Genomic DNA, 27,059 nt, shown 5'->3' on the forward strand with positions numbered 1-27,059 from the left:
TGATTACAGCAGCAGTCATTGCACTCTCTGCCATCACAATGGTAAAAGTAAACAAAGTGACCGACCTGGAAAATAACTCACTGTGCCGACACAGTTCCTTACTAGACTACATTGCATTCTGTAAATGTTTCCGCTGTCTTTTCACGTAGTGCTGACGTCAGTCTGAACACGGTCATAGTTATGTGTACTTACACAATCTCCTCTTACACATGCACTCAATTTCAACTTTTGACTGAAACATAGTTAATAATACTGCCTGTTGTGTTTTTATTTAAGAAATTGTTGAAAAATGATTAAAGATATAATATATGCATGAAACACAAAAAAAGTATTTCATAAGAAATTCGCTTTTTTCATTCAGAACATAAATGATGGATGTCAGAAAAAAAATTGCAGCTGCCATACTTTTTCATTCCTTTTTGAGTTAAAACTGTTTCAGACAAAAAGACAAAGTTGAAGTGCATGAACCAAAGATTATTTATCTCCTCTTGTGCATCCACTCTATTCTGATCATTTACAGGATAATACCAGTGTTATTGAGAGCTCTTGCCCATCTCATTCTGCTTAGTTTGAAGTACATGCTCTATGATTTGGTTTTTGGAATCTTGAACTATTTTTTATTTAGCATATAGTCTGCAATGTAATTACAGCCATTGTGATTGTAGTGACAGAAACTACTGTCCCAGATAAAAAATAATGTGGCAGCAAAGTTGTGAGGTGGATTGTTTTTGAAAGATTGTTTCCTCGATTTTCTTACCGTCTGCTGTTTTGACCGTAAGCAAAAGGAAATCTAATACATCATACTGACAAGAATGAGGAAGGATAAAAATCCAACTCACTATTGTGACATAACAAAACACAAAAAATAACATAAAGTATTCATGAGTTGATAATCAAAGTTCTTTATTTCAAGTACCTTTTTATATTGACGATAAAAAAATATTAAATGAGAATGCGCAAACTGGTATTATTCAGGTTTATTATACTGTTCCTCACATGCAGGTTAGGCGGATTTGTGACTCTAAACTGCCTGCGGATGTGAACGGTTGTTTGTCTCCGTATGTCAGGGCGTGCTTTGCCCGATGCTTTCTTTATCTAAAATCCCACTATTACTACTAATGTCATGTATTGGCTGATCAGAGGTCCATTTTTGTGAAGGATTTTGTCTTGATGCTCCCACTGAAACGGTTTGACCCCAGTCTGGAGCTCGGCTTCAGTCCCAGTCTGTGTGAAATCACAGGATCACCACCAGATTGAAAAGACTTTTGTCCTTCTGAAACAATGACTGACGTTGTGCTCATGTTGTGAGTGTGTGGATGTGGGTCCGTCCGTGTGTGTGCGTGTGTTTGTGTGTGTGTGGAACACTGGGGTTAATCCACAGTTGAGCACCAACATAATCCGAATCACACCACAACGCCAACTTGTGTAACTTATTATATTTTCACTTCTTGCCTAAATTATATCCTTCAAACTATCTCTCTCTCTTAACCTTCACTGCCTCCGTTTACCTCACCCCGCTTTCATAGACAACCTTCAGATCTAGGTATCCCTGTTTCATTGGTGCATGTATGCTTATCTCCGCCTATTATGTCCTGTATTTTGAACACAAACCTATTAACGCACGTTATTTCTTGCTCTGCTCTATTTTCTGATGTGGTCCAGCCTGTCGTTATCCAAGCTCTCATTCATGTGTCGTGTCTCTGTGCAGTGGCATTGCAGACTCTGGGTGGACAGTACCCAGTGTTCAGTGCAGCTCCTACAGCCAAGCTGATGGAGGAGGGGAAGGTGCACGCGGTCGAGCACCTTATCAACCCTCTGGCCATGCAACACCCTGAACACACCAACGCTACCGCTGCTGCTGCCACCGTCCTGCCTGCAGTCTCCACCCCTCCACCTTTCCAGGTGTGCAAATGTTTAAATTATTCATGATCATTACAATGCAGTGTTGGGAGTAGTGAATTACATTAGTAATTTGTTCTATACACCTTGATCTAACCAGCAGTTACATTTTTCAGCAGCTTGCCACTAGTTCAGCTATATTCACATATGTACATAGTCATTCAAGGAGTTAAATTTTGATATCATTGGCTAGAAAAAAGTCAGATTTTTATATTTCAAATAACTTCAGTAACGTTTTTTTTTTTTAAAGACATAATAATTGTACTTTTCAAGGAAAAACAACTCACCATGTGATGCTTCTGCTGAATCTGTCCAACAGACAAGTGTATCGATTCATGACATATTACATTAATAATTCTCTTATTCACCATGTCCCTCTTTCTTTTTTTTGCCTACATTTCCCAGACTCGTCCAATCACTCCCGTCTATGCCATGGCCCACAATGTTCAGCGTATTCCAGCCGCTGGTGGCTTGTATGGAGCTGGATACGTCCCCATCACAAACTACGCTGCCAACACAGCCGCTCTGGCTGCTCTGCAGAAGAATGCAGCGGTGGCAGCTGCAGCCTACGGAGGCTACACAGGTTACGCTGTGCCACAGGCCTTTCCCGCCACAGCCTTCCAGCTGCCCATCCACGATGTCTACCAGACATACTGATCCCGGGGCTCAGATGGCATTAAATAACTACAATAAGTTTTCCTCGCTGTGGCTGAACAACCACGGCAACATCTCAAAATGTCTCTTAAGCTTGGGGAACCTCCAAGAACTTTGAAGGAATTAAATAAATGTTAAGGACACAGACACAAGACATTTTATATCTGTCCCACCTACTGGCCTCAGTGCAGCCTGGATTAATGATGCAGCACCACTCTTTTCTACTGAACACCATACAACACAATAGAAGAAACTCCACCACTGAGGAAACCTGCTTGTATGTAATGACAAGGACATTCCCCAAAAATCAGCATGACACATACTCACAACACAAACACGCCCATTTTCCCTGACCCACCCCCACTACGTTGTTCCCATGGCAATGGGAACACTGAAGGTACATTCAAGTATTTATGAAGAGAAGATTCATATTTAAGGTTTTGTTCTATGCAGGTTTCTCTTTTTAGTTTGGGCTCAGTGTTTGTTTGTTGAAGCAGGAAACATAGACCTTTACACTATGTATAAAAAAAAATTGGATGGAAGGGTTAATTGAAAAGAAGTAAAAAAGACAACAGGAACTACTGACAAATGAGGATACCACTGAAGACAGCTGTCTTTAGATATACTAATGTTGTTTTCATTAATATATAGTATTCAACACACTGCTTCATGCTGTAGGTGATGCTGTCCGTCCATGCTGGTTGAATGTGTATGCTTCAGACACACCTGTTTGGTACTTTTAGGTTTATTTAGTTTCATTTGTGTTTTGGTTGTTTTTAATGATGGTTGTAAGTGTTTTTTTCTGTTGATGTTTTTATTTTTTTTTGCCTACAGTTAGTTTGCTTGTTTTTATGTCTCTACTTTAACTTTTGGAAACGTATAGTATACAATGGTTTATTTGAAGAAAAGTAGCCAACTTACTAATATTATTTTGACAGATTCCCTGGGGAACTAATGTTAGAGAAAGAAAACTGAAGGCTTTTTTTCAGTTATTTTCTGCATTGTTTATGTCTAAGCCTTATTGAGAGTAACATCATGTGCATGGAGATGTTTCCCGTCCTCTGAAACTGCGCCAGCGGGGGGACTAAGACTGAACAGATATTAGTTGTTTTTGCTCATTTGTGCATGTTTTTATTGATGTTTTTTTTAATTGTTTGACTTTTGAAAGGTGAACAAATATGGACAGAAATGAGAGACAATTTTCTATATGGACTGGAGCACTCTGTCTCGTAGAGTGCTCCTGCATTTGCCAGTGCTAACCAAAAACCTATGGCTACATACACTCCAGTCTTGTGACATCAGAAAACTTCTCTGGGCCTGGCCACAGGGTCTTTCATCTGCATGTATGTGCAACTCTATGCTTTTCACTGTGCCTTTCAAAACAAAACACACACAGGAGAAGACCTCCATCTGTGCATGGCACTGGCGTCTTCTCCGCTCATATTTCTAATGAACCAGATTTGTGGTATCACTGTGGTGAGACGAGTAGGTTTCAGTCTGTGCAGTCAGATGTGACAAGGCTACCTCTCTCCTGAAGTCTCTTCTCTGAACCATCCTGCAGTAACACACCATACATGTGTCTCCTCCTCATTTCTTGTCCTTAGAACTGTGCTTGACCGAGGTGCACTTAAACGTATTTATAAAAGGCAAGAGATTTGCCGCTTTCAGATGAAGAGATATTAAATACTGAGCATGAACTCATATGTGAACTGGTTTCTGCTTGTCTGACAGAGTTTCTCTCCTTGCAGATAAAGCATGAAAGATAAAATAACCCTTATGAATGTTTAGTAGGCACTTTTAAAACTCTGCTCTCTCTGTTGAAAACAGTGTAAAATTGAATGGGGAATAACTGGAGCAATACCTCATGCTGATGTACCAGTAGCTATGCATGTACTGTATGTACTACAACACACAAACATGACGGATGCAAACAGCTGCTGATCATGAAGTCACACTCCACAAAGACCGTCTTTATATAACTACACAAAAAACATTTGTATGCAGCCTTTTGTTCTTGTAGTTTTCATTTCCTGCATTCGAGGAGATACCATTGGCTAATTTTTCAACATTTTACACACAAAGTATAATGTTGAGTTTGACTTTAGTGATGGCCTGGATTTTGAGATGAAAAAAAATCAAGATTAAGATATTGATTCAAGAATTTGAATGAAAAGTTCAACCTACAACAAAAACAATGTTTTTGTTTCATCTCCCTCTACGTTTTGCTACTTGTCTCCCCTCAGAAACTGGATTTCATTTAGAAGGCAAACTGCTGTCAAACTGCTTTTATTATATTCTTGTATGATGACAATAAGTCAGGATATATTTAATATATGCATTACATGTGTTATCTATGAAGTGAGAAGAAAAGGTATAATATATTCTAAAACGTATTTCTTTTCTTTATTTACACCTTGTTTTAGGGATAAAAAGTCAAAGTAACAAAAGTAGTGAAAAAAACTCTTTTTTGCCAAAGTGTCCAATAGTTTTTAAACATTCAAGGTTCATGTTTTTTTGTTATGTGTAATATTATGTTTGTTATTTTGAACCATATTTGGTGTTATGAGTGGGAACACAGAGGTCGCCTCGTTCTGCTTCAGATTGCCAACCAGGACTAAAACTGGCCGATTGAAGTGTGATGACCAGCTGGCACTCTGAGCTCTTAGTGTTGAAACTCAACCTGTCAGTTTTGACCAAGCTATTAAAAGTGTAATGGTGATTTAACAGCCCCGTGTTAGACAGCAGACGAGTGTGTCCTTCTGCTCCTGCCTCCCACTCAAAACATCCACTTTACTCTCTATTGTCTGCATATCACCCACACTACGGCAGGAGGACGAACTCCTCCTGCTCCTTGTGTCAGTGGTGTGGAGCTGCATATGCCTAGTTTAATATAGGTGTTACCATTTAAACTCTTCCTAGTGTGTGCCTTATTGCCAAGATGTGCCCTTTGCCATTCCTTTGTAGACCTAAGCAGACTATTTTCTATCCGAAGGTTTGTTTAAAAAAAAAAAAAGCTTGTTCATTGTTATATTTATAGTGTTAAAGTAGATAAATAAAGCATTTTTAAAAGGATGCATTGCAATGTTGTGTGATTCATTCGTCTCTCTCTGTATTTCCCTGCGTGTCAGACCGTGTAAACCTGGCTAAGTTTTAGATTAAACCTCATAACTGTGAAAGTACTAAGAAGGGTCAGCAGTTTCTTGAAAGGTTCAGAAGCAGAAGACTTTGACTCCGACCTCTGTGAATGGAAACCCATCTCTGACCTCATATATCAGCCATTATTAAGCAATATGGTGGCGGAGAGAGGAGAGAGCAGCGGCAGCACAGTGTTTGGAGAATGTTTCATAAACTTCTCTGTGGCAGGTCAACTTTACTCTAGAAACATGTTGTGCCCCAGTGAGGAGTTCAGGGAGGATTTTAAGAACAAAAGTAGCCTTTCATCATCACGCAGTGTACGATATGCACAAGAGGGAAATTACAAGAATACATTTTGTTTTATTCAATGTCACCATGCACCTTTCAGCTGAACGGTAATCAGCAGACTTGGCGTGCTCAACTCCACTCTCCACGTATGAACAAGTAAATCGGGTGTACAAAAAAAGGTTGTGACAGCACTCACTTTCAGTTAAACACTTTTTAATTCATTAAACGAACAAACGCTGAACGACCACATGTTTATGCCATGATGTGGAAAAACAATAACTTCATATATAAGGAGTGGGCAGACTGATGCAAGTGACACTAATAGGTCTAAAACACTCATCAACATGTGTTGTCATTCACCCTCCACTGTCACTGTGTGAATGTCTATTAAAAAATCCCCTTGATAATTCAGATTTCACACAACAAAATCATAACTTTCAAGTTTTAAAACAGGAATAGACCAAATGATAGATTAACAATACAAAGGGGGAACACCATATATTTGGTTAATCTAATAATAATTTATTCAGAGGTGCATCCATCTCTTTTTTAACTGAAATACCTTCCACAGTAACAACATTTCATTCAGAGTAGGAGGAGGATGTCTAGTTAAATAGAGGTCCACTGTTCATTCTTGGGGTTTAATATTACACAATAGGTTATTGGTATCAATATCTGATTGTTCTGTCATTGGATTATCGCCATGTGCCGGTTTTGTCTCAACTGTGTGTTGATGATGAGTATAATACATGCTTCACAGACCCTGCCAAGCCAATGGAAAGAATGAATAGCCTAACTATTAATTTAGGACTAACACACACTGCCATTATAAGCACTTCTCCCGATACCACATGTAGGCCTACTTTTATTATTTTAAATAATGGCAAGAGAAAGTCACATTTTACACCAGCGCTGTTTGAAATGACAGGAGTTTAACAGTCAGGGTAACATTGCCATCTGGTGGCAAATACACTTCATCATAGCAGCTTGCAGCAAAGCGACTGTGCAGGTTTTTCAGTGGCAGCCATGTTAGCTCCTCAGTCATCAATAAACCACCATAAATAACCACATTTAATAGCCTATGTATTGAAGTTAACAAGAAATCAATTCTACACGTGCAGGAGAATATTTACCACACTTAAATATCGTATACTGTATAAATGTATTTAGCACATCTCTATACTCAGTCCAGGAATATTGTGATTTCATCTGGTTTTATGTGTGGCAGCAAAAAATGTTCTGCTTTTTTTTAAATTGAAATTTTATTACTCAGTGTTGTTTATTTTTTTGCAAGAATGTGTTGCCAGATTACTGTCTATACTTGTTTTGCATCCTAAAACAGATAAAGTACAGTAGAGAAATACCCTTCAAACAAAACCCAAGCTCTGCTTGTGCGACTTTGACTACAGTTCCCATGATGCACCGGCGGCCATCCGTGTGCGCGCTGCTTTTGCACGGCTGCTGCTGCATTTGCAGATCTACTAACACCACCGCCAGGTCGAGTCGGTGTTGCGAGAGGCACGGATGGAAATCCACATGGTTGTCAGAGCTGCTGAAACGCGGCCCCGCTCCTGAATGTAACCCCAGTTTATATTTGGCTTAAAGGAGACGCAACAAAGCGCACAAAATGGTTGTGCACCAGGCCCGGGCGAATAAGTAGGTTTACTATAGCTTTAAGAACGCGAAAATAGTGTCTGCTTCTTTAAAATTATATCGGTTTATTAATGAATAGATAATTAAGAAAAGTTTTCAATTTCTAATCAATAAATACATGCATTTAATCTGCGACGAACTCAGCGCACTCACGGAAAATGTCCCACTGGTGGATAAAGGCCGCCTGCCACCAAAACGTCTTTAAACCAGATGTGGTCCGTTTTTCCGCTAATTGCAAGTAAACGTGGTTGACTTAAAGCGGGATTTGAGGTCGGCTGAAGTGTCCTCACGGTGATGGAACCGGTCGGCGACCGAGCCGGGAATGTAAATATAGGTGAAGAGACGGCGGAGGACAAGGCCGCAGCCCAGACCCCGGCCACTAGTACGGCCGTCACCCCGAGGAGGGGGCTCAGAGAGCGGGTGGCCGGCCGCCCGAGGTCCGGCGTCTCCGCTCCGTCAGCGGACGTCAACGGAGCAGCCTGGAGCCCGCAGAGCTCCGGACGGGTCCTGAGGGACAGGTCAACCAGGGCAGTCCCGGCCTGGCTGAAGGACACCAGGAGCGACGACGAAGACGAGCCGAGCCCGGACAGCGGCGCGGCCAAGCGGAGGAAAGTTTCCAACTCCAGGCGGAAGAAATGTTCAGACTCTGCGGGAGCAGCGGAGCCTGAAGGGGGGGTCGCAGGTGACAGCCTTCAAGGCACAGAGTAAGATTTTAATTGCACAGCGCGGAGGTCGTGAGAGTCCTGCATTTGTTTGTGTATAGTTTGACATGTGCAGCATTACAGTCAGACAGGAGCCCGCCTTCAGCCCGGCTCATCCCCTCTCTGCTGCTCTGTGCAGGGAGGAGGGTGGAGTGAAACTTACCTGGCTGCTTTCTTATGTCAGACTAAGCAGTGCTACAACTTTTGAATGCATTGTCTCACCAGAGATCTGATGCATTGATCTTTCCAGGAAATGTCTCATCTTGGTGTTTTTATTTTCATTTGTGCAGCTTGGAGAGCCCAAAGAAACCTGCCACAGATGCTCAAGGTAAGAAACTCTTGATGTCGTATATACTCTTGTTACATGCCATCCCTGCCATGTATTGCAAACCATGTGTCCTGCCTGGATCACAAACGGTATGTTTGATGGCATGCCTCTGCTGCCTCGCTCCAGCTCCTCCCTCCAGACGCCCCCCAGCCCAGACTCGTGCCAAGCCCCCTCCTGGCAGGGCCAGCCGCGGCGCTGCCAAGCCTGTGTGTAAGACCGAACCTGGGATGGAGAATCCAGCTGGTGAGCAACCTGTTGACAATGAGCTGCTATGGTTCAGCCTGTAATTCACAAATCAAATCATACACACTCGCACAGAGAAACACTGAAATGCCATGCCGACTGCTGTTCCTCAGGTTGTTTTATTTATTTTAAATTTTTTTTTTTTTTTAGAAATTCAGAGAACTGTCAGGAAAATCTGCCTCATGTTTTCTAATCATTGACTGGTTGGCATCAGCAGACTTGTTCTCATCCCTTCCTTATCACTTAAAATAATTGGCTTTTAGTTTTTGTTTTTCTTAAATTGTGCATCATTCATAATCATTGCCTTTTTTTAAACTCTTGACTTTTTTCTGTATGTCATGCAGCGGTGAAAGGAGAAGTAAACAACAAAGAGAAGTATGACATGTAAGTGTTTATATTGCATCATGTGTGTTATTGGTATGGTATATATAATTTAATAATATAACAATCCTTTCATTAAATTTCAAGAAGACACCTGCATTTCATTAATTGTGGTTTTAGTTCATGCGTATTATGTCTAAACGTTTTTTTTTTTTTACCTTATTTTAAGATGTGATTATGATGGATTTTATCACATCTTTGACACACATTTAAGGGCTGTTGCAAAAAATATATAGGGCAGACGAATATTTACGCTGACATTACAGAGATATTCATCATTTGAGCAATTGAGATGCTGCATATCATTTATTGTAAGCATATATGTGTGTTGTATATTGTGAAAGTGTTTGCCTGACTGAGAGCTAGGTGATGTGTTCATGACCAATGAGTTTCACACTTTGCTGTCTCAGTAAAAAGAAAGAGGAGGAAAGTGTGAATGTTGCTGAACCCGTCTTGGATGATGAAGACCCTCCATTTCACGAGGACTCCAGCGAGCTCAACTTCCAGCCACAGAGTCAGAGGTAAATTTATCTCAAGTGCATCACTCGATCCCTTACAGAAAGTGTAAAATCCTGTTTCAAGTCTCTTTCTTTTGCTTTCAGCGGTGCAGAGGAGGAAGAGGCCCTCAGCAGTGATGAAGATGTTCCTTTCAGAGATGACTTAAATGACCAGAGCTATGACCCGAAGGGTGAAAGGTGTGTGTGTGCAGGGGAGGGGATGGGATTGCACCTCTGTTTGCATTAGATGTGAATTTCTTCAATTTCAGCCATGATTAGACATAGCTGCCTTTTTTTTTTTTAAATATTTGTTTTGTAACTTGATATTTCTGTTTATCTTCTTAGGGATGCCCCGAAACCAAAGCGCAGAGCTCCTCCTAGACAGAAGGAGAAGAAAGAAAAAGAGAAGGCACCTAAGAAAGAGAAAGAGGTTGCTGAGATAAAGACAGAAGGTTCGGATAACGTGGAAAGTGTGGAAGAGGAAGTAAAGCTAGAGGAAGAAATTGTGGAGGATCCAGAGGGACCTAGGAAGTATGCACTGTTTCACTCAACATATAATATACAGTTAAAGTTTCACAGATTCACATAGTTTTTATGCCTAATGTGAAGTTATTGCTCTTACTGTGACTGTATTGTTAAAGGTTCACAAAGGGCATTGTTGTTTTTGTGGATGTATTGCAAACTCCTTTACAAAGTGGATGTGTATTCACTCACTACATAATATGAAATTGTCTTGTTTGTTCACTGTGTGTCAGGAGAGGCCGGCGGAAAAAAGACGACAAAACCCCTAGGCTGCCAAAGAGAAGGTAAAATGACGCCTGCATCGGGTCGTTATTGGAATTAATAATATAATTCTATGGATTATTATCCAATAAATTGAGGATATGTATATGATTGACCAACACCTTTGTTGGAAATAAATCTACAAATATGTGGTGCATCCAAGTGAAGGTGTGGAAACTCATGACAACATTTGGTGACATTATGCTTCACCCACACAGAAAGAAGCCCCCCGTGCAATACGTTCGCTGTGAGATGGAGGGTTGTGGGACAGTCCTGGCTCATCCCCGCTACCTACAGGTTTGTCTCCGCATCAGCAGTAGCAAATGTGTAAAATGTTCATAGACTTGTAGTTAATTGCCTCATTGCTTTTAGCTGAGGAGAACTAAACTTGGACCCGAGCTGACATCTGCACAGTTATGAAGTTTTGCATGAAATAGATACACTGCAATAATAATTTCCATTTTATTGAAAATATGATCCCACGTGCGTTTATCAACTGTGATAACAAAACCTCATGTACAGTGCGTGTTCTGTGTCCTTCCATTCACCTGATGCTGATGCGCTGTCCTGCATTTCCTTTTGTTTTCCCACAACAGCACCATATAAAATACCAGCACTTACTCAAGAAGAAATATGTGTGTCCTCATCCGTCGTGTGGAAGACTTTTCCGTCTACAGAAGCAGCTTCTGCGTCACGCAAAGCACCACACAGGTACGCATGTGGTGCTTACATACAATAACAACCTGTTTGACCATTTCCTTTCCAGAAGTGATGATGACAGTCTATGAAATCACATCGATATTTGGATGTTTTTGTGATTCTAGACCAGAGAGACTACATCTGCGAGTTCTGTGCTCGTGCCTTCAAGAGCTCCCACAACCTGGCTGTGCACCGCATGATCCACACAGGAGAGAAGCCCCTACAGTGAGTACCATCCTCTTCACAGAGGAGTTTTTTGTCGTCTGCCAGTGAGTAATATTTTCTGACATCATAACCACTCGATTCTCAATTCCTTCCACAGGTGTGAGATCTGTGGCTTCACCTGTCGGCAGAAGGCGTCTCTCAACTGGCACATGAAGAAACACGACGCCGACGCCACATACCAGTTCTCCTGCTCCATTTGTGGCAAGAAGTTTGAGAAGAAGGACTGCGTCGTGGCCCATAAGGCCAAGAGTCACCCAGAGGTGTTAATCGCCGAGGCGCTGGCTGCCAACGCCGGCGCCCTCATCACAACCCCCGCCTCCCTGCTGGAGCTGCCGGGAAACCCCATGCAAGCTGAGGTCGCCAACTTGGACGTGAGCCAGCTGGGGCAGGACGGGCAGGTGGACCAGCTGAGCCAGGAGGGGCAGGTGGGGCAGCAGGTGGCTCAGGTGTCCCAGATGGGTCACGTGACCCAGCAAGTGAGTCACCAGGTGGTTTTGCTGGGACAAGACCAGAGCCTCCACACCATGCAGGTGCCGGTGACGATCGCCCTGTCCCCCATCGACCCCCCTTCCCCCGCCGACAACCAGCAGCAGACTCACCTCCAGCTGCAAATGCCCGTCCAGTTCGTGCAGGCCGCTCAGCAGCCGCAGCAGCCTCAGATCCAACAGCTGACCCTCCATTCCGGCTCGGTGCTGACGCAGCACCGGCCCCAGCTCCAGCACCTCCAGTCGTACTCCTCGCAGCAGCAGAGCCAGACGCAAATCCTGCAAATGACCTTCCAGCCCGTCAGCCAGTCCCAGACCCACATGCAGCAGATCCCCATCCTCGCGACCTCTCACCAGCTTCAGACCCTGCAGACGACCGCCCCGAGCCCCCCGCTGCTCTCTCCATCCCAAACCCAGCCCCAGGATCCGGCCTCCACCAACAGAGACAGCTTTATTCTGGACAGTTCAGTGCTCGCCGCCTCCTCTCCGTCAGCCAGCTCTGCCGCGGGGGAGGACGGCGTGGTCTGGGCGCAGACGGGACAAGGGGAGGTTCTGGCTGACGGCACTGAGAGACATGTGCAGGAGGCCCTCATGTAAAACCAGTAGGGAGCCCGCAAAGAAGAAGATAGAGGGAGATTATGTCATCAGTTACCCTGATATTACTGTACTGCAATGTTTGAGGTAAATGTAGGATCACCAATATATTATGTACTGTTCACTCATAGTCATATTTGGTAGTTTTTTTTTTTTAGAATATCTGTATCAGGGAAAGATGTGTCTATGTGTAAGTTGTTGCCTTTGTACATAACAGTCCTGTAAACTTAACTAGCCTTTTATGTGAGTGTGTGTGTGTGTGTTGATGCTGAGGTAATATTGCAGAGATGTTGTTATTATGCAATAATATAGCAAACTTCCTAGTAATACACAGTGCATCTAATGGCAGGTGTGTGGCAAGTTCTTTCTGGAATAAATGAAGCTAATTTATATGACGAACTAAACACAACAGCTATAAAACGACAAGCATCTGCAATATGTGTGGGGTGAGTAAAATCTGTTTCAGTGAGTAGAGTCATTTTTCTTTTATTGTCCACTATAAAACATTCACTCAAAGAGGTCAAAACACACTCTGAACTCACAAATATAGATTAAACATTTAAAAACCTGGAAAGTATAGAAGGTGTTTCACAGGGCTGTAAAAAGTCACAAATATGCATACTTTAGATATTTTTAGCAGTGTCATTAAACCTGTTCCCACAATAATTGTGCAGCTGTTTGTCAAGCCTCGCTGTTGGTTGGCTTTTGAAGGAATAATAACATGTATAATGTAGTCTTAGGTCATTGTAGGCAGCCGAAAGGTGTCCTTGGACATTTGAAATCCCATATTACCCCGCAGAGAAAAAAAAAAGCCAAGTCCATTTGATGATTAAGACAGTTGAACTCAAAATGCGATTATAATCTGGGAAGTGTAATGTCATTTGATAAGTGAGGCTGTGTAGAAACCTCATAACATGTGAATACTAAATCAGCACCTCTCTGATCTGTGAAATAGGACGTGTGGTAATGCAGAAACAAAAAACTGTTCATTTATACAGTATGATGTAAATAAATGTCTTAACATTTATCCAAAGTGTTTTCATTGACAGCATCACACAACATTTTTTTCTTTCTACTCAGCTTTGGCAGCTAGGGGTAAGTTTGTGGAGAGGGTCAGCTATTAACAGTTGTATCATCATGTGCTTTCCAAAACCTGAATGTCTCTTAATCTTTGTATGTGAGAGATATAAATATATAACTGTCAGAAGTGACGTGCTCACAGGCCTGAGTTATTATTCATCCTACAACGGACAGTAGACGTTTTCTACAGACTTAACACAGAGAAACTTGTTCCATCTGCACTACGTACTATTGCTTTATGAGATCACAGTGTTACAGCTTGGGGGGGGGGGAACTCCCCCCCCATCAGGCCATATTAAGCCGCTCTCTGTCCCTTTGCACGGCGTACTGCTTCATGGCTCGTTTAGGAGGAATCAAGGTGTTACTCAGTCCAACCCTCCTCTTCTTCCCCTGCTGCCCCCCAGCTTCTTCCTCCTCTGTGGCGTTGTGGGATCCTGCGCCACAGGAGCCGCCTGCATGGGGCTCGGCCTGCTCCGACACCGGTGGTGCGGCCTCATCGCTCACAGGTGGACAGTCAGAGGGAGGGACCGGAGTCTGAAGGTCACTGTCATGAGCGAACTTGCATTTGATCCCAAACCTGCACCTTCCGTCCTTCCTGTATGACACACACACCCTTTTGCCTCCTATCAGAGAGGGCTTGGCCTGCATTGTCAGGGGGACGTGTTTCTGCAAGGCGCTGAGCTTCTGGTCTGCCTGAGCCTTGAAAGGGTTTGCAAACACACTGCTGTCAGAGCAGGTATTCAGAGGAGGAGGAGGCAGTCTGTGAGGGGGGAGTGAACCCAGGGAGGGGGCAGGCAGTGTGCGATGGCAGGCCGCAGATGCTGCTGCTGCTGCTGCTGCTGCTGCTGCTGCTGCTGCTGCTGGGGGGCGTGGTAGTGATGAAGAAGATGATGAGGGATCTGGGTCTGATTCACTGCCTGAATCACTGGAGGCTGAACCAGACTCCACCAGGAAATTGTGGGTCCTTTTGACAGGAGCCACCTCACCAACATCAGCCACCTTTACAGCACAACTGAGGAGCAGAGAGCCAGGGGAAAGGATTAGTTAATAGCCTATATAGTGTTATTTACAGTTACCTGACAATCCGTATTTAGTATAATGTCTTTTCTGAGTTAATATTTACCCATTTCCAGCGGTGTTTTCATCTCCTTCGCTGTCAGAGTCCGAGGACACTCCGTAACCAACCAGAGAGTTCATACTTTCACTATGAAGTGGCACTAAACCAGGGAGCTGCGCAGCTTCGTCTCTACAGGAAACCGAGCCGATGCTGTTTTCCTAGATGACTTCGCTCTTACGATAAAGAATGAATGAATTTATCAAAGTGATATAGCTCTAAAAAGGCAAATCATTCCCATATCATCTTCCTCCACACCTGTAGGCTTATTTACCACAGCGTTTCTGCCTTCCTGGCTGCTGGTGTGTTAGCTGTTAGCTGCCGTCATGTAGCCGCCGCAGCTCGGTGTTTACAGTCTGTTGGCCTGCACTGCCCCCTGCGGCACAGGCGAGGTATTACACAGTCGGTTTATTTTACAGTGCGCAATTATAAACAAGCATTGGTTTAACTGCTTTATAAAGAGATCCAGCATCTCTGGTACAGATATTATAGAATAGCCTACTATTGGTAAATGAGGTAGTATAGGCATCTAACTTATTGTCATTTAGAGGATCTTGTTCACTAGAGGTTTTACACGCTATTTTCAGCTATAATTTGCTCAGGTTTGGCCAGTCTTTTATCATTAAGCCAATATTTTTTGCAGGACATTGAGGCAGCTTAATTCAAGCAGTTAAGAATAAATAATAATAAGTGCCAAATTATACACCATGACACCATGTATCCTTAAATGTTTTGATTTAGGCTATGCTTTTAATAATAGGCTAAAGTACAGTTGTTATATAAATTCACTGCCGAAGTCACAAACATCCATTGCCAATATATATTTTAGCCAGCTAAATCCAAGCATGCGTTTCCTGCGCTAAATCAGTTTTGTCATGTTCTGGAAAGTTATTCGTGCAGTTGTTTAATTTAATGACAAAACTTTGTCCAGAGATTTATTGCTGGCTTTTCAAACACAGGAACCAACAGTCCAACATTTATAACAGCTGCACTCTTTTCATGTGCATCTGTGTCACATCAGACTTTATGTCACCAGCTAGGCTACCTTACATTAGATTGGATAGATACTTTATGGATCCCAAGGGAAATTCAAGTCCCATGGGCTTTTCCGGTCCTGTTCATTTTACTAAACCACTGCTGTCTTATCTTATCGCAGAAGTAAGTGATCCGGTCGTTTTGGCTAACTTTTTGTCAGTTTTGTCTGGATCTTCATGCGCATCCCTTGGCTGCACACACAGCCTTTCATGCCGTTCTCTCTCCTCATTGGATAAAGATTGTAGGATACAAGGAAGTATACAAGAAGTTTTCTCATCGGCTTACAGCGGACCAAAAACTGTATGTAGGTGATTGCTGTCGGAAGATATAACTATTTAAGACTTAATATTAACACAAATATTCCGCTTACTTCTGCTTTAAATTGGCTTTTACCTGAGCTGACGGCGGAGAAAAAAAAAGAGTCCGGTCGTGTCTTTGTTTACCCTCCAGCTGCATGGGTCACGTAACTGAAAACTATGAACAATCCCTCTGACTGCTTCTCTCTGATATCTCCGAACAGTTTATCCAGAAATCTGCTGATATTTCCTTTAAAATCGATGCCAATATCGCTAAAAACTCCGTATTTCTTGTGTTAGGAGCAGCAGTGAAAGTTTGGCGCACATAGCAACAGTAACCAAGAGGGGTTGGAGAACTGTCATAAAAGTTTTAAATGGATTTAGTGGATTTTCTTCCATAAGATTAAAAATATATTATAAATGTTTTGGTAATGGTTTATTTCAACCAGTTACTCTTTATTAAAATAATTGATCTTCCTCTGGCCTCTCAAAAATAGAGGAGGACCAACCTCCTCTGACTGTATATGGACCAGCCTCCACTGGTACAGAGGTAGTTAGGCCTATTCTCAGGAAAATAAAGCACCCTCAACAGAATGGCCCCTGTTGATGTTATGTTATCAATATCAGCCTTACAACTATGTAGGCTATAGGATATAGGCCTATTTATATTTGTATATGCTATTGGATCATTGTTTAGGTGGCCCACTTCAACAGTAAAAGTACAGTAGGCTACAGGCTATGCAGTGAACGCATCCTGCTGAGTTATTAATCCTTGTGGTGTAGCTGTGGTGTGTAGAGGAGGCAGGCACACGCACATACGGAAACAGTTTTAAATAGTCAGACTACCATTGCTTTTGTCACAACCAGTAAATCAGATAAGCTCCTCAAGAATAAGTTGATGGGCTCCTCCTCCCTCCTCCCCGCCGCGGCTCCCCGCCCCCGCTTGTCCCGTTAAATTCCTCCTGCCTGGCATCAGGTTCTCTGGGGAAAGGGCGGAGAGTTGGCCACCAAGTCTGTAACACAAGCAGGCAAGGTCGCACAAACTGGGAAACTCGTTTTACCGAAACCTTAGAGAAGAGAAGAGCGGCTCCTGCGGCTCTAATTAAGGCAGCACCGACTGGGTTTCAGCGGAGGGGAGCGGAAGGGCAGCATGAAGTCAACCGTGAACGGGAATCCGGTGTTGTCGGGATGAGGCAGGCGCACCACGCGGCTGTATATTAGGGAACCGGCCTGTTGCGTTGGTGCTCCAACAAGAGCGCGCGTCTTAACTGTGCGACTTGTAGTCAGCAGATCAGAGGGAGCAGGACGTCCGATGGCAGACAGACGGACCAGGGGCTCGGAGCGCAGCCGGACCACCGCGGCCCGGGCCACGGCCATAGCCGAGCAGCTGCACCACGAGTGCTCCATCTTACTGGAACTTTTTGTGAGTAGAGGAGCTTATTTTTTCCACTGACTGGCTGCAACACTAGTTAAAAATATGTGTGTGTGTGTGTGTGTGTGTGTGTGTGTGTGTGTGTGTGTGTGTGAGAGAGAGAGAGAGAGAGAGAGAGAGAGAGAGAGAGAGAGAGAGGGAAATAGGCCAAGGTTAACTGGAAAATTAATAGATTTTACCATTGATGTATGTGTGTGTGTGCCTGTGTGTCTCATGAGTGTCCCCCTGTGCATGCATGTATACTATGTGAGTGTGAATGTTCAAAAAGAAGGACATGGGGAAAGTGTGTGTGTGTGTGAGAGAGAAAGAAGATAGGGATGGGTGCAAAAGCAAGATAAGAGGGGGAGAGTTTGTCTGTGTGAAAAGGAAGGAAATGATGTCTAGGACAGCAGGGGGTACAAATGCAGAGGGATGGTGGTACTGGGGATTGAACTCAGTTGGAATGACTGGAATCGGTGGTGGGCGTTTTTTTGGCACTTGCTCTATAGAGCCTGGGCACAATGCCTTCATCTCTTCTCCAGCAAGTCTGTGCCTCTTTGCCTAAAGGTGTGAGAGCTACGGGTTATTAAAACTCCTTGGTTTCCTGCCAGATCACTGCCTCATCTTCCCTTTTACGTGTCTCGCTAGGGGCAAGGGAGTGAACTGGGAGATAATGTCATCCACATATTTTGCAGGATTTTGACCCTTCCTCCCTCTGTCCCTCACGTCTTCCTCAGTTTCCAGTCCTACGCAGTTTTGCACCCTCATCACTGACAGTGTTGCTTTTTGGGAGGTGTTGCTGCTTAAACCCTGAAGCGACAGCTACAGACGAATTCCAGTGAACACAACATGAGATATGTCTTAGCATGTCGTACTCATTGTCTCTCAAACAGGATTTAGTTTAGTCTGAATGAAATGCAAATTAATTGGTTTTTTTTCAGGCAGGCTGTCCCTTAGCTCTTAAATCATTTTAAGAGGGTAGCCTACCACTTTTTCAATTCATAATCATCCATTATTTTATTATTTGACTACATTATTGCTTAGGGTATCCACAACTGCCTCGATCACATTTCCTCTGTTGCCTGAGCTGTAAACATGAACTTGCCCCTCAGACTCTCTGGGTATGCGGGTCACATTAGGCCACTCTGTCACTCTGGTAACAATTTGCACACAGGGCTTAACATTGGCACCTCAGTAAAATGTCACAAGTAGGCCTCTGAGATTCACAACTCACTTAAGTACTGAATCTGATGCCATACAGTCATGCCTGTGAAGTGACCTGACAACCTCAGTGACCAGCTCATAATATGGGATTTCTCACAGTGTTGCTCTGAAAGGACAGAGGAGCTGCTTTTGTTGTATTTTGTAGATTTTATATAATTAATTTTCATAAATGAGAAGATCGATACTCTCTTTTTCATGTATGGTCCACATGAAGCTAGAGTCATCAGCTGCCTCTGTTTGAAGGTAACAAAGTCTGTCGACAAGCACTTGCAAAGCTCAACAACGAACTTCGTATATTTTATTTGTTTCATACAGTATTCAGTTTGATCACGTGCATTGCACATAATAGGGCGTTTTTTTTCTATGCTTATGTTATTTTAACAAGTTGACATAACCTTTAAATTGTTGACTCAAGAAATCTTCACTGGAATCAGGCTGCGCATGAAGTCCTCCTTAAAGAAAAAGCCTTCATCTTGATGCCTATATATTATTCTGAGAACCAATGGGAATGGTTCATGTAATATTAGGAGAAAATACCTGTTGCCTCATACAAAGTGATTTTCAGTATTGAGCCAAATTGCTGTCAAAAGTACAAGTGTTTAGTGCTTGACAGAAAACAGTCTTCAATACTTAAACTTGTGTGCTTCACTTTCCAGCTCGTCCTCCTTTTCCTTTTTCATCAGGAATTCTTTCCCAAATCTCACATCTGTGCTTGATTTCCACTGTCTTTGGTCTCTCTCTCTCTCTCTCTGCACCTCAAGAGAGAGAAGGAGAGTTTCACTCCAGATGTTACGGTGGCTGATGGTCGCCTGGTGTCAGTCCCTCCTCCTTCCTCCCAGCTGGACAACAGGGACAAGCTCTGGCGCCTCCACTCTGCTCTGTTCCAGTGCCGCAGCTTGTTGGAGAGGGCTATCGCCAGAGAGGAAGAGGAGCTTGGCGGTGCGAAGAAGGGTGACTACGAGACCCAGAGGAAGATGGTGAATGAGAGACTCTCACTTCTCTTAATCAACACTGGAGAACTCCTCAAAGCTGCAGATGGCACAGCAGTCCTGACTCCCAATTTGGATGGACTGGAGGTAGGTGCTGATGTCACGTGTTACTGTGATATGATGATAAACTTTTTGGATGAAAATTAAGGCAGAGCTTGTTGCCCCTTCTTATTGGCAGTTAGATGGCCCGAGCCTCCTCTTTGACCTGAAGCTTTGGGTTTACCGGATCTTCAGAGAGGTGGACTACTGGGCCAAGACCGCCAGCTCCGTGCTACAGAGCCCCTCCTCTGTGATAGTCAAGGAGCAAGTGAGGACCACGCGAGCCAGGAGCACAAGGAGCACCAGGAGCGTTAGGAGCGCTCGGAGATGAGAAAGGAGGCTCGACGTGTGTGTGTGGGTGAAGTGGAATTAAGGCAGAGAGAGGGGGGAAAGGTGAGACTTTTAAAGACAGAAGTAAGAGGGTGATAAGAGTGAAGACCAAAGTGAGACACTGGCTGATGCGGAGGGAAAAGAAAGAGATGAGTGAAAACAGCCAGCTGAGGGAGAAAGACACTGATCCCAGCTGACAAGGGGAGATGAGTGGGCTGGGTTATTTTTAGGGCATGAAGCCCCCTATACAGGAACAGAGGCCCCAGATAGAGTCTCTAACTATGTTTATCACCATTGATAACATCTGATGGTACAAGTTTATTTAAGTATCCAGAGTCTAATACATCAATATATTTATTGATTTCATCATAAGATGAAATCGAACAAGCCTCTTGATTCTGATACAGTTTCTTTCTTTTTTTCTTTCTTTCTTTCTTTCTTGTTAGTGTTTTTCACTCACTAACACTTGCTAACTCACACTTGTGCATTTTCTTGTGCATGCATTACTCCCTTGACACACCTGTAGTTATTGTTATTGAAGATATACTGCCAGATCCAGGGCAGCTGGCAGCTGAAGCAGTCAGCAAGGGGCATGTTTGGATGGAAATGAGAACATCTGTATTCAAACCACCGCTAGACTGTTGCTGTGATATGTGTAGATACCACAGCTTTAAATCATTCCATAAAGATTAATACCCGGGGCGGTGTTCAATGTCTGAATAAAAAGAAAAGTAACACCACCCTCTAGTGTTCACATGTTGGTATTGCATAGAGACTAAGCTCTTCTATTCTTTCTTAGTTGCCCCCTGTAATTCCTATAATTATATCAAGTTATACTGTACTTGTGTGTTTTTCTTACATATTTATCGCACTTTAGTAGCAATGAAACTATGTACAATCATGTCACAGCATTTAGGGAGCAACAAGTGTGTTGCAAATGGAAGATCAATAGTCAAGGCTCATAGGTAAATGAATGGACACAATTTTTTGTAGCGCTGATTTTGTTTGTTTAGTTGAAGTCTCTAAAAATCTTCAACTCACAGCCCATTAAAAGGGACACAACTTTGTCATCATAGTGTTTGATATGAACACAAAAAGGCACATTTTCCATTTTCACCGGGTCCAACTTCAGTTATCTGAAAAGTAATGATTTGTGTCTGCCATGTGATCCAGTTTCTATCCACTGGGCAGTTGCCATTTGCACTGCAAGAAGTAAAGTTGTAGTTTAGTCAAATTGTGATCATGTAAATTAATCCAGAAATGACCCTCACATGCTACTCTGTCAATCTAACTCTGGCTGTGGTGCTAATTAAATTAGCATCAGCTGCAGACTCAGATTGTCTTTAATGATGCATGAAGCTTCGGGACAAGACAAAGAGAAGATACTGTGAATGGGAGAGAACCCTGTGTAGAATAATCTTGTTTCGATAACCAAGAAGATCCACGATAAAGTGAGTGAAGAGATGAGATGTTTATTATGTAAGCAGATCTGTGAGACCATATTACATTTACTCTTGGTTTGAGATTTTATTGAGTTAACACTTGTCTTGTTAACATGCTGTAGGTTGATGAACTGTTAGTTGCTGCACTGGGAGCATATAAACAAACCTGTGTGATACTTGGATGACACAGGATACTCCAAACTGTTTTCATTCTTCTGAAAACTGGATGTTGATACTGGAAGACAAGCAATGCGTTGGGTCATTTGATCGGAGTCACTATCAATAATTTCCAGATTAAATTTGAGCAATGAGCTACTGTACATGTCCAAAAGTTATTTACCACATCTGTTATGAATACACTAAATGAAGGATGAAAATACATCATGGAGCACAAATGCATCCTGCATGTATAATAATGCATGCAAGTGCAGTAGCCTACTGTTTAATGTGATATACTGTAGATGCAATACATGTATTGCATTTGCTGCTCTGGGTACGGATTGCAGGACATAATATGTTCTTCTTTGTATACTCTGGTGATGAACTATCTGCTGGACTACACAGTGCATAAATCTTCTTTATGTTTTTTTTTTTCCTCCAAAAGGGTTTTTCGAGCTCTGCTCTCCATTCTTAGTTGGTTGCTTTGGTGGCCTGGTTGGACCCAGATCAAGAACAGTCAAAGACAAGAGACAACTTAGGCCAAATTTGACCAAAAATAACACTGGGTCGAAAAAAGTACAAGTATGTTGCTACAGGTGCAATAGGAAGAAATGAAATACCGTAAGTCCAATTTAAAGAACATATCAGTAAGTTTAAAGACTCAACACAGGCAAATTATTACTGGTTGCAGTAATATGTTGCAGAAGCATGTGACAGCTTTGCACAGGGAAAGTTATCACAGCAGTTTTTTTTTCCTCCACTGGGCCAGTACAGTGGTCTCAGTGAAATTAGAGAGACTGCATGCGTGTTGTTGGTCTGGATCCTGCCTCAAAGACTGAATATTAACTGTATGGTTCAAACAGCTTTATATTATAGCTCCTGCTACACATATCATCTGTTACATGTGAATTGACTTACATAATTACAGCCTTTTTCAGACTGTCCTTTTCCTACAGATCATAGTGCAACACTGTCGGTACATTCCTGGTTAACAAAGTGGGTGTTTTTAACATGCTATGGATTGATTGTTTTCTTTTTTTTTTCTTTTTTTAACTTTCACTGTGTGTCTTCTTTACAAATGTTGTTTGTTACACCAGAAGTGCCCTCTACTTTGACCTCTGGTGCAGAGAGAAATATTGCTGCAGACAAATGGCTCACAGCACAAAGAGAGGATTAGGTTACCATCACATCTGTCCATAAGCAGCAATCATACAGTAGGAAAGAGCCGGAAAGTTGTCAGCTTTATCAGAATGTATGATGAACCCGCTTTATCCATGATGATGGTAAAGCAAATGTATTGATTTACTTATGAATTGTTTCTGCTGTTTATCTCTGGAGGTCAACAACAGTAATTCCTGTCCAATGGCTGTGGCTTCAACTCTGGAGCGACTTGTTGAAAACACTCTTGGCTCTCAATAAAATTAACACAACAGAAACCAGACACTCAAAGATAGATGTAATCTGTGGGCAGACAAATTTGTTTTGTGTTCTGTTTTATCACTGTAGTCCAAGTCTCTTTTGGACTACAGTGTCCCAAATGGTCTCAAATTAAATCTGTCTTTTGGAATGGAGACCATATAGTCCTGAGCTCTTACAGTCAAGCCCCTCTCAGACATGGAAACTGTAACACTGCTGGGTTCATGTATCATATACAGCAGGTTTTCACTGACTGTTCATAAAAAATACCGTACTATCATAAGATATTATCAAAATGCATCAAATAATCAAATTATCCTTGAAAAATGACTTGATTGAGTTGTCAATTTACCGTGTTTGGCTCGATAGTGGTGCAGGTTATGGATGTTGTCCAAGGCAAGAGGCTTTAACTGTAACATGCTGCAAACCTGTTTTGCAGTTAGTGAGAAGAGACCAGCCTTTTTTTTTTTTTCTTTTACAAAAGTAGCTTGTGTAGCCTGCTGAAGTCTCTCTACTGAGTCAAACCCTCTGCCTTGGAATATCATCTGTGATCGACGTGAACTACTCTGAGCTTCATGATTGATTGCACACTATACTCGAAAAGGTCGTATGTACTGTAAGAGCGCTGCAATCTTGAGTTTGGCTTGAACGGTCAGTGTTTAGTCCAACTTGGGCCCTGGAGAGGAAAATCTTACAGACATGCAGATATGCTGAGTAATTGATTCAGACCAGTTTTAAACATAATGCCAACATTAGTTTCCTCATTACACATTATTTTATGTCTAAAAGGGGCTTGAAAGGACGTCACACTCTGAGTGACATATTGAATATAAGGCAGGGTTCATATGGCCGCCATCTTTGACTTGACTCTCACAGCCAGCCTACATAGGCTACTGTTGTTTTTCACCAAAATAGTAAAGTTACACAGTATGTATTTTAAATCACAGGGAGAACATCGGTTGATGCATTGTGAACATGAAATCAAAGTAATGTACAATCTTTTATGTTACGTTTTCTGAAACTTTGCCATATAGAAAAACTTATTTATTATTGATTGGATTCCTGAGGGTGTGTGAGTGGGCTGAAATAAATTGATCTTGGCTATACTTTGAATTGACTCGTGTGTCTGTGTGACGTAAAAGAAGATGGTGATGATCAGTGTGTGTGTGTGTGAGAGAGACTGGGAGGATGCTTTTGTTGTAATGTGAGGAAAAAACGTCACATTTTGAGTTTGAATATTAACAGTTAGATTGTTTGTGTGTGTGTGTTTACGTTTTAACTGTAAGAAAAGACAGGATGTGTGTTTGAGCAAAGGGGGTGGAGTGTGTGTTTAAAAGGGTGTGTGTGTGTGTGTGTGTGTGTGTGTATTTGTGTGTTTATGCATGTGCTTGTTTATGTGTGTGTGTGTGTGTGTGTGTGTGTGTGTGTGTGTTTGTGTGTGTGCATCTTTTCATTTGTGTGTGTGGTTGTTAGGGAAGGAGTGGCAGCCAGGATGCCTGTGGAAGAGGGGGGAGGTGTGTGTGTATACTGTATGCGTGTGTGTGTGTGTGTGTGTGTGTGTGTGAGAGAGAGAGAGAGAGAGAGAGGGAGAGGATATGTGTGTGTTAAAGGGATAGAGAGAAAGAGACTGAGAGAAAAAATGGGTGTGTGTGTCTGTGTGTGCTTGTGCGCATGTGTCCGTGTGTGCTTGTGCGTTCGTGTGCATGTGGATGTGTATGTGTGTCTGAGCGAGACAGAGAGATGAAAAAAGAGAAGGGGAGAGAGAGAGGGCAGGAAAGAGAGAGAGAGAGTCTGTGTTTGTGTGTGTGTGTATGTGTGTGTGTATGTGTGTGAAGGAGAGAGACAGAGAGGGAGACAGAGAGAGGGAGGGGAGAGAGCAAGCAGGAGACAGTGTGTGTATGTGTGTGTGTGTGTGTGTGTGACTGTGAATGTTTGCGCAGGCGTGTGTGTTCCTGTGTGTGTTTCTGTGTGTGTATGTGTGTGAGTGAGTGAGTGAGTGAGAGAAGCAAAGCAAGAGAGGGAATGTGTGTGTATTTGTGTGTGTGTGTGTGTGTGTGTGTATTTGTGTGTATGTGTGTTAGAGTGAGAGAGTGAATGGGTGAGCAAGGAAGAGTGAGAGAGAGAGAGGACATGTACGTGTGTGTATGTGTGTGTGAGAAAGAGTGGGGGAGGGGTGTGTTTGTGTGTGTGTGTGTTTGTGTGTGTGCGTGTGTGTGTGTGTATGAGTGTGTGTGTGTGAAAGGAAAGAGGGAATGTGTGTGTGTGTGTGTGGCTGTGTGTGTGCCTGCGTAGGAGGGAATGTGCGTGTACTTGTGTGCGTTTGTGAGTGTGTGTGCGTGTGTGTGTGTGTGTGTATGCTTGTGTGTGATGTGTGTGTGTGTGTCTGACAGAGATAGAGGGGGAGGGGTGTGTGTGCGGGGAGAGCTAGGAGCAAGCTCTGCAAATGGTGTGTGTGTGTGTGTGTGTGTGTGTGTGAGTGTGTGTGTGTGTTGCAGCAGCACAATATGTGCCTGTGCTGAATGAAAGGGAAATGAATGTGGTGTGTGTGTCTGAGTGTGTGTGTGTGTGTGTCTGTGTGTGTGTCCTTTATTGGAAGTGTGTGTGCATCTGTGTGTAGTTTGTGAGGACTGTGTAATTGTGTGTTGCTGTACATGTGCACTGCTTGCACGTGCATGCGAGTGTTTGTCTCCAGTAAGGATTGTGTAGCTGTGTGTGACTGTGAGTGTGTGTGTGTGTGTGTGTGTATTTGCATGTATATGGACACACAAACTGACACACACGCACAGACACACACAAACACGCACATATTGGGGGTATTGGTGCGGGTGATGAAGTGTTCATGATAGTGTGCACACGCAAACAGAGCAGAATTACAATTAAACCAAATTCACTCATCAGCTCCAGATCTCCATACATTCTCTCTCACATCCTTCTCCGTCTACTGTCTTATCTCAGCCCAGCATCTTCTTGATGACTGCCTGTTTGTACCGGGACCTGTGCTTTGCTATTCGTCAAGTGGCTCCATGATCCACCGGCTTGGGATCCACACACCATCATCTGCGAATATGATATCAAATCAAATCAAATCAAATCAAATCAAATGAACTTTATTTTTTGTCTTGGGTAAGTGGCGTCGTAACAGCTGTCTTGTACATGCAATACATACATACACAATACATACACTATAACAGTAACGAAGGCAAACATATCCAAGAAGAAAAGAGAAAGAAAGAAAGAAAGTGCGGGGTGCAATAAATTGTTTAAAATACTTATAATACAAGTTCAAATAATAACATACTAAAAACTAAAAGAAAAAGCAAGGGATGTTGGTTTAAGCCAGCAGGTGGACAGGCAAACCGGATGTAATTGATATGATTGACTGATTGATGGGCAGGGGATCCACAGCCATGGCCTCCCCCCTGCCCACATAGGGGAAGGGTTACCAGAGTGGTAATGCCAGGAACCATCCCCTCCACCCGACCGAGGTCATTTAACTTTTGTTTTAGAATAATTCTGGTTACCATAATGCGCACCAAGTCTATAGCTAGGAGTTGACACTTTCAGGTTCACTGGGGTTAACAGGTGTAGTAGTTCTGTTTGATAACATGTCAAAAACTATATTTAACTAATGTTAGCTTCTGTGCAAATCTTCACCAGGCAGAGTTGTCAAACTAGGCTGCAATCAAAGCCGGGGCCTACTATTCCAGATAAGAGAGCCTTGTGTTCCCCATGAGCAGTGATCATTGGAGAATAAACTAATGTCATTGTCACTGGGATTTCACGTTTCCCTTTTGTTAGCTATTGCATATTCCTGAAACTGCTTCTGAAAATGCCTGATTGTTTTGATGTCATCCTACAGAGATACACAGTAAGATAAGTATACTACCACTGTATATTTCCACAGATAATAGTGTTATACTTATTTTCATGGAGTTTCCTGAAAAAATTAATAAATAGGT

General features: G+C 42.7%; 4 protein-coding genes across 29 annotated transcripts in view; 3 read left to right on the plus strand and 1 right to left on the minus strand.

Moving 5' to 3' along the window:
• Nucleotides 1-5,625, plus strand: part of rbm47 (RNA binding motif protein 47) — a 30,985-nt gene extending 25,360 nt beyond the window's left edge. For all 26 annotated transcript variants that reach the window (XM_085778093.1, XM_085778061.1, XM_085778119.1 and 23 more), the window contains 2 exons: nt 1,709-1,902; nt 2,305-5,625. In XM_085778093.1, the coding sequence (XP_085634219.1) occupies nt 1,709-1,902; nt 2,305-2,556 (446 nt within the window). In that variant the 3' untranslated portion in view covers nt 2,557-5,625. The remainder of the gene's footprint in view (nt 1-1,708; nt 1,903-2,304) is intronic.
• Nucleotides 5,626-7,404: 1,779 nt separating this feature from the next.
• zfp91 (ZFP91 zinc finger protein, atypical E3 ubiquitin ligase) lies at nt 7,405-13,592 on the plus strand. Its single transcript, XM_085778148.1, has 12 exons — nt 7,405-8,333; nt 8,621-8,658; nt 8,785-8,901; nt 9,246-9,285; nt 9,693-9,803; nt 9,885-9,977; nt 10,125-10,310; nt 10,535-10,585; nt 10,781-10,859; nt 11,159-11,273; nt 11,387-11,486; nt 11,584-13,592. Exons 1-12 carry the CDS (start codon nt 7,924-7,926, stop codon nt 12,566-12,568), a joined length of 2,325 nt encoding a protein of 774 aa, XP_085634274.1. The 5' UTR covers nt 7,405-7,923; the 3' UTR covers nt 12,569-13,592.
• A 77-nt stretch (nt 13,593-13,669) lies between these two features.
• LOC146991744 (uncharacterized) lies at nt 13,670-15,084 on the minus strand. Its single transcript, XM_085778163.1, has 2 exons — nt 14,769-15,084; nt 13,670-14,657 (listed from the first exon to the last, which is right to left on the minus strand). Exons 1-2 carry the CDS (start codon nt 14,840-14,842, stop codon nt 13,931-13,933), a joined length of 801 nt encoding a protein of 266 aa, XP_085634289.1. The 5' UTR covers nt 14,843-15,084; the 3' UTR covers nt 13,670-13,930.
• Nucleotides 15,085-16,948: 1,864 nt separating this feature from the next.
• On the plus strand, nt 16,949-21,837 carry cntf (ciliary neurotrophic factor). The gene is made up of 3 exons (XM_085778177.1): nt 16,949-17,513; nt 19,487-19,801; nt 19,893-21,837. The coding sequence occupies exons 1-3, from the start codon at nt 17,403-17,405 to the stop codon at nt 20,082-20,084; spliced, it is 618 nt and encodes a 205-aa protein (XP_085634303.1). The 5' UTR covers nt 16,949-17,402; the 3' UTR covers nt 20,085-21,837.
• Nucleotides 21,838-27,059: the final 5,222 nt, after the last annotated feature.

Source organism: Trachurus japonicus, chromosome 1, assembly GCF_045865225.1.
Source record: "Trachurus japonicus isolate A0001 chromosome 1, Traja_1.0".
NCBI classification, from domain to species: Eukaryota; Metazoa; Chordata; class Actinopteri; order Carangiformes; family Carangidae; genus Trachurus; species Trachurus japonicus.